The 12,641-nt window shown below is 47.1% G+C and overlaps 1 protein-coding gene across 3 annotated transcripts in view; it reads left to right on the top strand.

Annotated features, from left to right (window-relative positions):
* SH3BP4 (SH3 domain binding protein 4) overlaps window positions 1-12,641 on the top strand; it is a 156,712-nt gene that overhangs the window by 119,464 nt on the left and 24,607 nt on the right. For all 3 annotated transcript variants that reach the window (XM_034785212.1, XM_034785210.1, XM_034785211.1), the window contains exon 3: window positions 8,431-10,793. In XM_034785212.1, the coding sequence (XP_034641103.1) occupies window positions 8,431-10,793 (2,363 nt within the window). The remainder of the gene's footprint in view (window positions 1-8,430; window positions 10,794-12,641) is intronic.

Genomic DNA, 12,641 nt, shown 5'->3' with positions numbered 1-12,641 from the left:
GGGACCCCTCTCACGAGCACCTACTTCGCTTAGAAGTGGCTCATCTTCTCCAGCTAGGTTCAGTGGAACCTGTACTGACACAACATCTAGGGAAAGGGTTCTACTCCCATTACTTTCTGACCCAGAAAAATACCGGGGGATGGAGGCCTATACTAGACCTACGCCTACTGAACAAATTCATATGGGTACAGAAATTCAAGATGGTCACACTGGGCACAATAATACCTGCGCTGGAACAAGGGGGCTGGTTCACAGCCCTCGACCTACAGGACGCCTATTTTCATATATCCATTCATCCAGCTCAGACGCTTCCTACAGTTCACAATCGGTCACGACCATTTCTAGTACAGGGTACTCTCTTTCGGACTCTCCACAGCACCGAGAGTATTCTCCAAGACCCTAGCCGTAGTCGTGGCCCACCTCCGCAGACACGGGAACATACTTTTCCCCTACCTAGACGATTGCCTCATCATTGCCTCATACGATGAGATGCTACATGCTACCCATTTCGCCATCTCCCTCTTCCATAGCTTGGGCCTGCAAATAAACATCCAAAAATCCACCCTGACACCTACACAGCAGATCGAATTCATTGGAGTTTACTTGGACTCAATTCGAACCAGAGCCTCACTCCCACACAACAGATTCCTCACTATCATACACCTCATACGTACACTCTCTGTTCATCCCAGGATACAGGCAAGTATTTGCCTACAGCTCCTTGGCCACATGGCAGCCCCCACCTTCATGGTCAAGTATGCCAGGCTGCACGTGAGATGTCTTCAGGGTTGGCTCAACTCCAGCTACAAACCCAGCAGACACAGCCTCTGCATGCTGCTAACTCCTCCAGTGAACGTACTAGCTTCCCTGCAATGGTGGACAAGACCAGAGAACCTTTGCATGGGCGTTCCCTTCCAGCAATGATCCCTGATGCTCGTGCTCACCACGGACACTTCCCTGATTGGTTGGGGAGCGCACAAGGCTGCTCGGCCGCGCCAGAGACGAGTCTACACATAAATCTCCTAGAGCTCAGAGCAGTGAGACAAGCCTGCCTTCACTTTCTTCCCCTCATAAAGAACAAATCTATCCGGGTCCTAACGGACAATACAGCATGTATGTTTCACGTCTACAGACGGGCGAGCACGATTGCACTCCCTATGCATGGAGGACATCCGATTGTGGAATTGGTGCATACAACACCACATACAAATGATTGCATCGTACCTACCCGGCTGTCACAACACTACCGCTGACACACTCAGCAGACACTTCTCCAAAGAACATGAATGGGAATTGCACCCCGCGATACAACAGCTCTTCTCCCAAGGGGCATCCTGTCAATAGACCTCTTTACCACAACCCAGAATCACAAATGTCACCTATTTTGCTCCAGAGTGGGATTTGGGACTGCATCCCTAGGAGACGTGTTCCTCATCCCCGTGGCACAATTCTCTCATGTATGCCTTTCCACCAATCCCTCTGATACACAGGGTCCTGCGCAAGATCAGAGACGACAAGGCCCAGGTCATGCTCATTGCCCCGGCTTGGCCAAGACAGATATGGTATCCTTGCCTGCTCCATGGGTCTGCTCGTCCTCCACAGACTCTCCCCAACAGACCAGATCTGCTTTCTCAGGACAACGGACGAATTCTTCACCCTCCGCTCCAGAAACTCCACCTGACAGCATGATTCGTTCATGGTTCCAGACCCACGAATTAGCCTGTTCTGAGCGAGTCCAATATGTCCTCCTGCATAGTAGAAAAGCCTCCACTCATAAAACTTACCTGCAGAAGTGGAAGCGCTTCTCCCTGTGGTGCTCAAATAAACACTTATCACCCCATATTGTGACTCTCCCTAACATCCTAGACTACCTCCTGAAACTAAAACAGGATGGACTCTCGCTCAGCTCCATCAGCGTACACCTCGTGTCCCTTACCACCTTCCACGGTTCGTTAGACAGCTATTCACTCTTTGCCTACCCCACCATAAAACGCTTTCTCATGGGCCTACAAAATCTCTACCCCAAGATTTATCCATCAGCACCTGCATTCAATCTCAATCTTATTCTTCGCGAAACCTCCATTCGAGCCTCAGCTACCTCATCTCTTCTTATGTGCATGAAGGTAGCTTTCTTGGTTGCTGTATCATCAGCAAGGAGGGTAGGGGAAATAAGCGCCCTGATGGCCTACCCTCCCTACACAACCTTCTCTAAAGACAAAGTTACCCTGCGACCCACACTCTAAATTTCTCCCTAATGTGGTGTCCACCTTAACCAACCTATATACTTACCTACATTCTATCCTAAACCTGATGAGACTCCGCATGAAGCAACTCTGCATCCCTTGACATCAGATGAGCAATTGCCTTCTATTTAGACAGGACTAAACCATTTTGTAAGTCCTCGCGACTGTTTGTCTCCATTACCGAGAGATCAAATGGTGCAGCCATTTCTAAACAGGGCCTTTCCAAGTGCATCTCCGACTGCATCCAATCCTGTTACTGCATTCAGAATGCTCAACCGCCCAAAGGCATCAGAACTCATTCTACTCAAGCCATGTCAACATCCATTGCCTTCCTCCATAATGTACCCATTCCTGATATCTGTAAGGCAGCCACGTGCTCATCCGAACACACATTTATCAAACACTATGCTATCATGCAGGATACCACGGCAGACACCATAGAAGGCCATACAGTACTTCTACTCACTGCTGCATCTGCAAAGTCTCACCAGCCATAGTGGGTACTGCTTCACATTCACCTGGAATGGAGCACTCACAGGGACAGCACTCAAAGAAGGGGAAGTTACTCACCTTGCAGTAACTAAGGTTCTTTGAGATGTGTGTCCCTGTGGGTGCTCCACTCCCCGCCCTCCTCCCCTCTACTTTGAAGTACTGTTCTGACCTCTCCACGGTAGAGAAGGACCGGAGGGGGGTGCAGGATGCGCATGTTCAGGCAGACTCTGAGACCACGAGACAGCAGCTGAGCGCGTGAGTCCTGGCTAGGCACTGCTACCAAAGATCTCCGATGAATGGCGCCAGGATGCACTGTCACCTGGAGTGGAGCACCCACAGGGACACACATCTCAAAGAACTTCAGTTACTGCAAGGTGAGTAACTTTCTCTTATGAGAGGAGACTCAGAGCTTGGCTTGTTTAGCCTAACCAAACGAAGGCTGAGGGGAGATAGGATCCCGCTATATAAATACCTCAGAGGGATAAATACCAGGGAAAGAAAGGAGGTATTTAACTTGAGCCAATGTGGACACAAGAACAAATGGATATAAACTGGCCATCAACAAGTTTAGGTTTAAAATTAGATGAAGGTTTCTAACCATCAGAGGAGTGAAGTTCTGGAACAGTCTTCCGTGGAGAGCCGTGGAGGCAAAAAAAACCCAAACAAACCCTAACTGGCTTCAAGACTGAGCTTGATAAGTTTATGGAGGCAAAGGTATGATGGGACTGCCTATGATGGCATGTGGTCCATCAGCGACTACCAGTAGCAAAAATTCCCGAACGGCTGGAGACTGGACACTAGATGAGAAGGGCTCCGAGTTACTACAGAGAATTCTTTCCCAGGTGTGTGTCTGGTGGGTCTTGCTGAAATGCTCAGGGTCTAACTGATTCCATATTTGGAGACAGGAAGGAATTTTCCCCCAGGTCAGATTGGCGGGTCTTTCGCCAGGGTTTTTCACCTTCCTTTGCAGCATGGGGCATGGGTCACTTGCAGGTTTGAACTGGTGTAAATGGTGAATTCTCTGTAACTTGAAGTCTTTAAACCATGATTTGACGACTTCAGTAAGTCAGCCAGAGCTTAGGGGTCTGTTACAGGAGTGGGTGGGTGAGGTTCTGTGCCCCACAATGTGCAGGACGTCAGACTAGATGATCATGATGGTCCCTTCTGACCTTCAAGTCTTGTGAGTAAGGCTACGTTTTAGTCACGGGTATTTTTAGTAAAAGTCGTGGACAGGTCATGGGCAGTAAACAAAAATTCATGGCCTGTGACCTATCCATGCTCATGAAATTGGGGTGTGGAAGGGGGTGAGGGCTCTGGCTGGAGGTGCAGACTCTGGGGTGGAGCCAGAAATGAGGAGTTCAGGGTGCAGGAGGAGGCTCCCCAGCTGGGTCAAGAGGTTAGGGTGCGGCTCCAGCTGGGGCTGTGGGCTCTGGGGTGGGGCTAGGGATGAGGGGTTGGGGGTGCAGGAGGGTGCTCCGGGCTGGGACCAAGGGGTTCAGGGCAGGAGGGGGATCAGGGCTGGGGCAGGGGGTTGGGACATGGGAGGGGGTCAGGCTCCAGTTGGCGCTTACCTCAAGCAGCTCCTGGAAACAGCAGCATATCCCCCCTCTGGCTCCTTCGCGGAGGCGCAGCCAGGAAACTCCTATTGGCCGGGAACTGCGGCCAATGGGAGCTGTGGAGGCAGTGCTTGGGGCGGTGGCAGCGTCTCGAGCCCCCTGGCTGCCCCTGTGTGTAGGAGCTGGATGGGGGACCTGCTGCTGCCGCTTGGAGCCAGGCGGAGCCACAGCACGTGCGGAGTGGGACAAGCCCCCGACCCACTCCCCAGCTGGAGCGTCGGAGCAGGGCAAGCCCTGTACCCTGCTCCCTGGCAGGTGCTCAAGGGCCAGACTAAAACATCTGATGTGGCCCCTGGGCCATAGTTTGCCCACCCCTGCCTTAAGCTCAGGATCTTGCACGAGTTGTGCCCAGTGCGTCTCAAGTACAAGCAAGGCCTAAGCGCAGTGCAGAACAATGCCCAGGGAACCGCCACATCCCTTGCTGTTCATGTCAAGAGGTGCTTTTAATTTTTGTGTTTCAGTTCCAGTGAGATCAGAGCCTGGAAGATGTCATAATTCATGTTTGTTGCCTTCTCTGCACCCCCCAAGAACACACACAGCTGGGCGTGTTCTCTTGCCTCTGGCTGGAATTGCTAAAATGTTCCTTTCAGGGAACGTGTCTGTGCTGGAGGTGAAAAATATCGTCAGCATTTTAAAGAGGGGGAAGACGCACTGCTTCTGTTACTCATGCTGCTGTTAGCTTGTAGTTGAGGCTCGTACTGTCTAGCATGCTAGCCTTTCGAGACGTGGTCAGGCTCCTGGCAGCATTGTGGGAATGATGGCACTATTAATTAAGTTCCAGGCACTGCAGAATGAAGAAGACCTAATGTCTGCATGTGATTTGTACACTGTAGCAGACGAATAGACTCCATCTGGGTGCGTGGTGGGGTCAGTTTGCATTGGGAAGCTAATAGACCAAGTTGTCTGTCAAATGTTTGATGGAGGGGGGGAACTGCGAGCAACATTCACAACTTCTTTACACTTTTTTTTTTCTTTTTTCTATTCAGCCAGCCCTGCCACCCAGCGGGCGTGCCAGAGGGCAAGGGGTGCAGCTAGAGGATGTGGAGCTGTGCAGTGCTCCTAAACTATGCAGGAGCGCAGCGTCACTCCTACATGGCTTAGGAGATCTTCATGACAGTGGCTTTTCCCTCTGTGCAGGAAGTGGGAGGTAATGCCAATGCAGAGCTCCTGGGTCCGTCCTCCACCTAGGCTTCCCAGATGGCACTTGCCACATTCTGCAAATGTGCCCCTGCCCATCCCGAGAGTGTGTTGTTTTCCTCTGTTCTGCTACTACCTCTGAGCTAACAGCTGGTAACTAAGCCCAGGTGAAATCCTGGTGAAGACAAGATAGTTTAAAAATGAGTTAGCAGGTCAAGATGGAGTATGGAGGGGGCCTATGGTTTCCCTGAACCTCCTAACTCGTGTTAAAACTGTCTTCACTAGGGTTTCCCTGTTAGCTAACACGAGTTCAGAACACAGCTAGTGAAGACCGAGCCTCCCACACTTACAGTGAAGCACATGCTGAAGAGTTTGGCTGGATTGGTGCTTGGATGCCCAGCACCTGGCAGGATCAGGTCTCTACAGAGCAGTTGATCTAGATACTCGATGGATGCTTAGTAGCCAGAAGTGATCTAGAGAAAAGATGCAGCTATGGCTGCGTTGTATCTAGTGACGTTAGTGACATTAACAGAGCAAACCCCAGCCCCAGAGCTGGGCGACCAAGTCACAAAGTCATGTTAACTACCTGAGACCAGGGACAGCACAGCTGCGCTGGTAGAATTGGTGTCAGATAGAGAAGTAGCCAGTAACCCAGAGCGATGGCTGCACCTCACACTTTGCGTCTGAAGAAGTGAGGTTCTTACTCACGAAAGCTTATGCTCCCAATACTTCTGTTAGTCTTAAAGGTGCCACAGGACCCTCTGTTGCTTTTTACAGATTCAGACTAACATGGCTACCCCTCTGATCTTTGCAGGAGTTTGTCCTTAAACTTTATAAAGTTTCTAGAATTACAGTAGCAGAGCTACATTTTTGTATTTAAAGTAAGATGTTCCCCCATCTAGGGTAGCACAAAGCAACAGTAGAAAGCAAAGGGACCCACAAGTCTCTTAAAGAAAACAAGCATTTAAATGTCAACTTTTTGTGCCTACGTTACTTCAGGGAACATCAGACCCATGTGTAATATTGTATACCGTATGGGCTGCAATAGCTAAGAGCTAGCAGAGGTGTTTAAAGACCTCCTGGGAGCTTTACTTTTTGAATTCTTTTCTGATATAACAGCATCACGTTGTAACATATGGCTTATCAAAATAACCTTTCAAGTGCCTTCTCGGTCTTTAAAACCATTATATTCAGGCAGCATAGAATTACATTGGGCTAGTGGCTTTATGCATATATTAATTTCTGTGACCCTTTTATTTTGAGGGGCGGGATCTTGATTCTGCCTCAGTCTTGATACTGGGATAATCCAGCTTGAACAATTTTTTAAAAATAGATTTTTTTTTTTTGCTGTGTGTACTTACAAAAGTGGACTTTTTTCCCTTAGGCAAAAATCTCGTTGGTTTGTCTAGCAAGATAACAAAATGCTGGTGACAGATCCAAGTTTTACTTTAACATTTATTGCAGCAAACATGGTCTAACTATGAATGCAAAAAAGCTGACACTGGGCTGGCCATCTGTAGGCTATATTGTATTGCTTTAGGTTTGTATCAGGAGCTTTGTTAGTATGGCAAAATACTATGCAGTTTGGCCTGCAGCTGAATACTACGATTGGAAATGAGTTTGGAAACACTGGTTAATTCATGATAATACAGCAGTGGTAAGCTGCAGTGTTTATTTTGGGAGCTCCCATTACATGGACCTCTCTTTACACATGGAGTTAATTTTTATTAAATAGCCTTGAAATGCAAACGTTGGGGAAGGGGAGGGAAAAGCTGACAACACGCTGATTTTGGTCGTAGCACAAAAAATACAAAGCACGGAACTCTGTAGCAAGTGACTAGCGCTTCGATTGAGACAAGCACACTGACGACAATGAGGACTTGAGCACGTGTTTGAAGACCAGTATGAGTTGGTTTTGCTGGATCGGGGGCCTAGTTGAAGGATTGATTTTTAGTCTGTTGGTATCTGTCCTTGTGAATAAATCCTAAAATCTTTTGTTTGTTTTTTAAAAAGTCTCCTTCGACAATCAATTCAGGGGAACAGGGATTTTAGAAGGTTGGTCTTTTGATCATCGGAGACCTGAGGAAGAGTTCTGTGTCAGCTCAAGAGCTTGTCTCTCTCTCTCTCTCTCTCTCCAACAAAAGTTGGTCCAAGAACAGATGTTCCCTCCCCCACCTTGACTTTCTCCTTGATAATACTATTTAACTGAGCCCAAGGAGCAATCTGTGATTACAAAGAATCATCAGCCAGAGCGTTTTAAGATATTGCTGACCCTGTGCAGCAGTCCCCAGGGTTGCAGACTATAAGACTTTTGTTTTTAGCTGTTCAGATTCTAAGGTAACAAGCACCAGATTAAGAAACCGACTGGACGGGCCGATTCTGTTGGTAAAAGACATCCCCAATGTCCGACTCCTTTAAGACTCTGATAAAGCCCCATTAAATCATCTCCTTTATGTGGCATTTATCAGAGCCTTTTCCTTCTTTCCACGCACTGACTTAAGAGCATGGAGTGCCAAATTCTCCTGTAGAAGAGGTTGTTAGGACCTTACTTGAAAGGGGAGGTAATGTGGTCTCATTGGTAAAATATTGGACTGGGAGTCAGGAGTCCTGGGTTCTAGTCTCAATTCTGCCATTGGGCTGCTGGGTGATGTTGGCCAAGTCACATCCCTGGTTTCCCTCCAGCCCTTGGACTGTCTGGTCTCTTTAGATTGTAAGATCTTCAGGGCGGAAGCTTGCTCTCACTACATATCAAAGCATCCAAAGTACTGAGTGGATAAATTTTAAATAAATTAGAAGTAAAATGATCAGATGATATGATAAAACTTGTGTCTGGCCTTCTCTGGTCAAAGTAATTGGATTGCTTTTCCAAGATGAAGGTTTAGTAAATAACTGTTATGACTTCTGCAGGTTGCTTGTGATACTTGTTTCTTTTCACTTTGCAGTGCCTTCTCCTAGTGCCTTGCTGGTAGACAATCCCACGCCTTTTGGAAATGCAAAGGAAGTTGTAGCAATCAAGGACTATTGCCCAACTAACTTCACAACCTTAAAGTTCTCCAAGGGTGACCACCTCTACGTCTTGGATACCTCGGGAGGCGAGTGGTGGTATGCTCATAATACCACGGAAATGGGTTACATACCTTCCTCCTACGTCCAGCCTGTAAACTACCGAAACTCTTCCTTCACTGACAGTGGCATGATAGACAATCTGCTCGAAAGTCCTGACGAAGGAGTCAGAGAGCTAGATCTGCTTGGAGAGTGGACTGATGTAAAGAGAAACTCTGCCAACACCTACAGTAACAACCCTTTCTTAAATGGGGTCCAAACCAATCCGTTTCTGAATGGGAACTTGCAAATGATGCCCAGCTCAGACAAAGAGTGCACCCCCAAAACCACTGTGGACTTACTGCTGTTTGACACGGCAGCTCCTCCATTTACAGGGGCCAGTTCTGCAATGAACAGCAGCATAAGTAACATCTTTGTTGAACTTCCATCCACAAATGGATTGGAGTTCGAACAGCCTGTGAGGCGGGACAATCCCTTTTTCAGGAGTAAACGCTCGTACAGTTTGTCGGAGCTGTCTGTCCTTCAGGCAAAATCAGAAATGCCAGCATCATCAGGGTTTTTTACTGGATTAAAATCGCCTACCCCAGAGCAGTTCCAGAGCAGGGAAGATTTTAGAACTGCCTGGCTGAACCACAGGAAGTTGGCACGGTCGTGCCACGACTTGGACTTGCTTGGCCAGAATCCTGGCTGGGGTCAGACACAACCTGTGGAGACCAACATCGTCTGCAAGCTGGATAGTTCTGGTGGAGCAGTTCAGCTCCCAGATACTAACATCAGCATCCATGTGCCAGAAGGACATGTCTCGCCAGGGGAAACACAGCAGATCTCCATGAAAGCCCTGTTAGACCCACCCCTGGAGCTCAACAGTGACAAATGCAGCACCATAAGCCCAGTGCTGGAGATTAAACTGAGCAACATGGAGGTAAAAACGTTCATCATGTTGGAGATGAAAGTGTCGGCGGAGGTCAAGAATGACATCGTGAGTCAGAGCTTGGTGGGATTACAGTGCTTGCGTAGTGACATAAAAGAAGGACCCTATACACCAATGCAACTCAGCTATTCCTATGGAGACATGATACAGGTGCAATTGGATAACCTGGAACCTTGTATGTATGTAGCTGTTGTAGCCCAAGGACAGAACGTCATATATCCTTACACTGTCTGGGACTACATCAGTAAAAAGATCACAGTGGGTGTCTATGGCCCCAAACACATACATCCTTCTTTTAAAACCATAGTGGCTATTTTTGGACACGAGTGTGCGCCAAAGACTCTCTTAGTGACCGAGGTTACACGGCAAATCCACGGCGTGGCGCCTGTGGCCCTGCAGCTGTGGGGCAAGCACCAGTTCGCTCTGGGCCAGCCGCAGGACCTGAAACTCTGCATGTTTTCCAACATGACTAATTATGAGGTGAAGGCCAGCGAACAAGCCAAAATCATCCGAGGCTTCCAGATGAAGCTGGGGAAAGTCAGCCGCCTTATCTTCCCAATCATGTCCCATGACTTCAATGAGCTCTCAGACTTCACATTGAGGATACAGGTCAAGGATGACAAGGACGCCATATTGACCCAGTTCTGTGTGCAAACACCACAACCACCTCCTAAAAGTGCCATCAAGTCCACTGGGCAGAGAAGGTTCCTCAAGAAGAATGAGGTTGGGAAGATCATTCTGTCCTCCCTGGCTGCTAGTAGCAAATATCCTGTCTTTCAGGAGCGGCCAGTTGCGAGCCTGAAGTATGGCAAACTGCTTAAGACTGTAGTGCGCCAAAACAAGAACCATTATTTACTGGAATATAAGAAAGGAGATGTCATAGCGCTGCTCAGTGAAGAGAAGATCAAACTGAAAGGCCAGCTGTGGACCAAGGAATGGTACATTGGCTACTACCAAGGAAAAATCGGCCTTGTTCACGCCAAAAACGTGCTAGTGGTTGGGAAAGTCAAGCCCAGCTATTTTTCTGGACCTGATCTCACCACCAGTGCATTGCTTGAGCAAATCCTGAGGCCTTGCAAATTTCTGACCTATATCTACGCCTCAGTCAGGACTCTGCTTATGGAGAACATCAGCAGCTGGCGCTCGTTCGCAGACGCCTTGGGATACATAAACTTGCCACTCACTTTCTTCTGTCGAGCAGAACTAGACAGCGAGTCGGAACGGGTAGCCTCGGTGCTGGAGAAGCTGAAAGAAGACTGCAATAATACCGAGAACAAGGAGAGGAAATCCTTCCAGAAAGAGCTAATGGCGGTGAGTACTCAGCCTGTCGGAGAAGTTCTTAATCTATTAAGAAATGTGTTCTGAACTGGGAGTAGAAACAGGAATGCAATGTGTTTGTAAACAGTCCATACAAACAAAAGTACATCTGATTCTGTGGGGTTTTTTGCAGCATATTTTGATGGGAAACTGGCCATCCTTCACTGTATTCATATTACAGCAGGGCCTAGAAATCCCCAAGTGGGATCAGGACCCCAGTGTGCTAGGTGCTGTACATACACAGAGAGAGAGTCCTTATCCTGAAGAGCTAACATGGCACAGAGACACAGAAAGCTGAAGTGACTTGTCCAAGTCACACACCAGGTCGGTGGCTAACCTGGGAATCCAACCCAGGGTCTCCTGACGTTCCTTCCAGTGCACCATCCAATAGACAACTTTGCCTCTCAGTGGAGTTCAGTGAAAATGACTTAACTGCTAGGGCAGTTTATGAGTCTTCTATTCCCTAACAGCATAGGGAATTATCGTGATCAGTAAAGCATAGTGGGGTACTGCACCATAGCTGCAGTGAAACATCTTGAACAGGCTGCTTGCTGTTCCACAGTTAAAATGTTAATCAAAATGCAAATGAAGCTGTACCTCCAGATTGGAAGGTGGGGCATTGATGGTTACATAGCTATAGAGGCACTTCACAATCCTTCTGTCTTTGAATGGTGGACACTGTATGTTCAGAGCCTCTGTGGGGTTTTAGGCAAATACGTAGACGTATGTGTTTATTTTAAAAGGTAGCTGATCCAAAGCCCATTGAAATAATTGCAAGTTGTTCCACTAGCTTTAGTAGGTCTTTGGCTTTAAAGTGGTTATTCGTGCTCTGAAGCCATAAATAAATAAATACCGTGAAGAATTCCTAGTCACGGAGGTGAAGCAACTTAAAGCCAAAATAGTTTGTTAAAGCTTGTTGGGCATCGACAGCCATTTGGAGATTTTATGCGGGAGCTTGTAATAAGACAGCAAACTGGCATATAGCAAGAAGTTAAAAATGACTCCTGTACAGGAATATGTTGGTTAACTGTCAATTAAAAAAACCTCGTGCACTGAAGTATAGCAAAGGGTTCTTATAAATATTGCAACTGGGAAGAAAGAATTCTGCATCTTCAGTTTTATATAGGATTAAAAAACAGGCTTCTTTAAAAAAGGATTTTCCTGCCAGTTATTTTTAATCAGGAACCTATTTGCTTCGTCTCTTTCCCTGACCATCTTTAAGCATATTAGGTAGACTGGGTGACTGTAGCAGCTTGAATTTAGGTGGCTCATCCTGAACAATGGAGTACTCCTACAGTATCAGAGGGGTAGCCATGTTAGTCTGTACTATACCTAATATCTAAAAATATGGCTTAACCAGCAATGTGCTAATAAACTTCTGTTTGCATTCAGGGGAAACTTGAATCCTGTGATTCTCACTTAGTTGCCCTTAAAAAATCTCACTGAAAACTTGTTGTTGCAGAGTGGATCTCTGTGTGGTTCACAGGAAACAAGCCAAAGACATTCAGGGCTTGTATTTTAGACCAGTTTTGCGGCACTCCTCGTCCTTGAAATTGTCTCTTTCACAAAAGCAGATAACTAAGCAACAGAGAATCACATTTTTAAAATGGAAACTTAACTATTGAATAGCAAAAGCTTCTGTTGATGGTTTCAGGACTGGGAACTAAATTATTCATAGATAAAATGGGTCGAAATATGTAATAACTCACATCTTTGTCATTTAATAGGAGTGGTGAATGTTGAGGATTAGGTGTAAACTGTCTTCATTATCATGAAGAAAGGATGTAGTTGAGTAATGGCTCCCCAATCTAGCGTGTTCAGGGATTCATTTGTGACTATTCC

This window comes from Trachemys scripta, chromosome 11, assembly GCF_013100865.1.
Source record: "Trachemys scripta elegans isolate TJP31775 chromosome 11, CAS_Tse_1.0, whole genome shotgun sequence".
In the NCBI taxonomy this organism is placed as follows: Eukaryota; Metazoa; Chordata; order Testudines; family Emydidae; genus Trachemys; species Trachemys scripta.
Note: the sequence above shows the minus strand (reverse complement) of the source record. Positions and strands in the feature narration are given on the sequence as shown.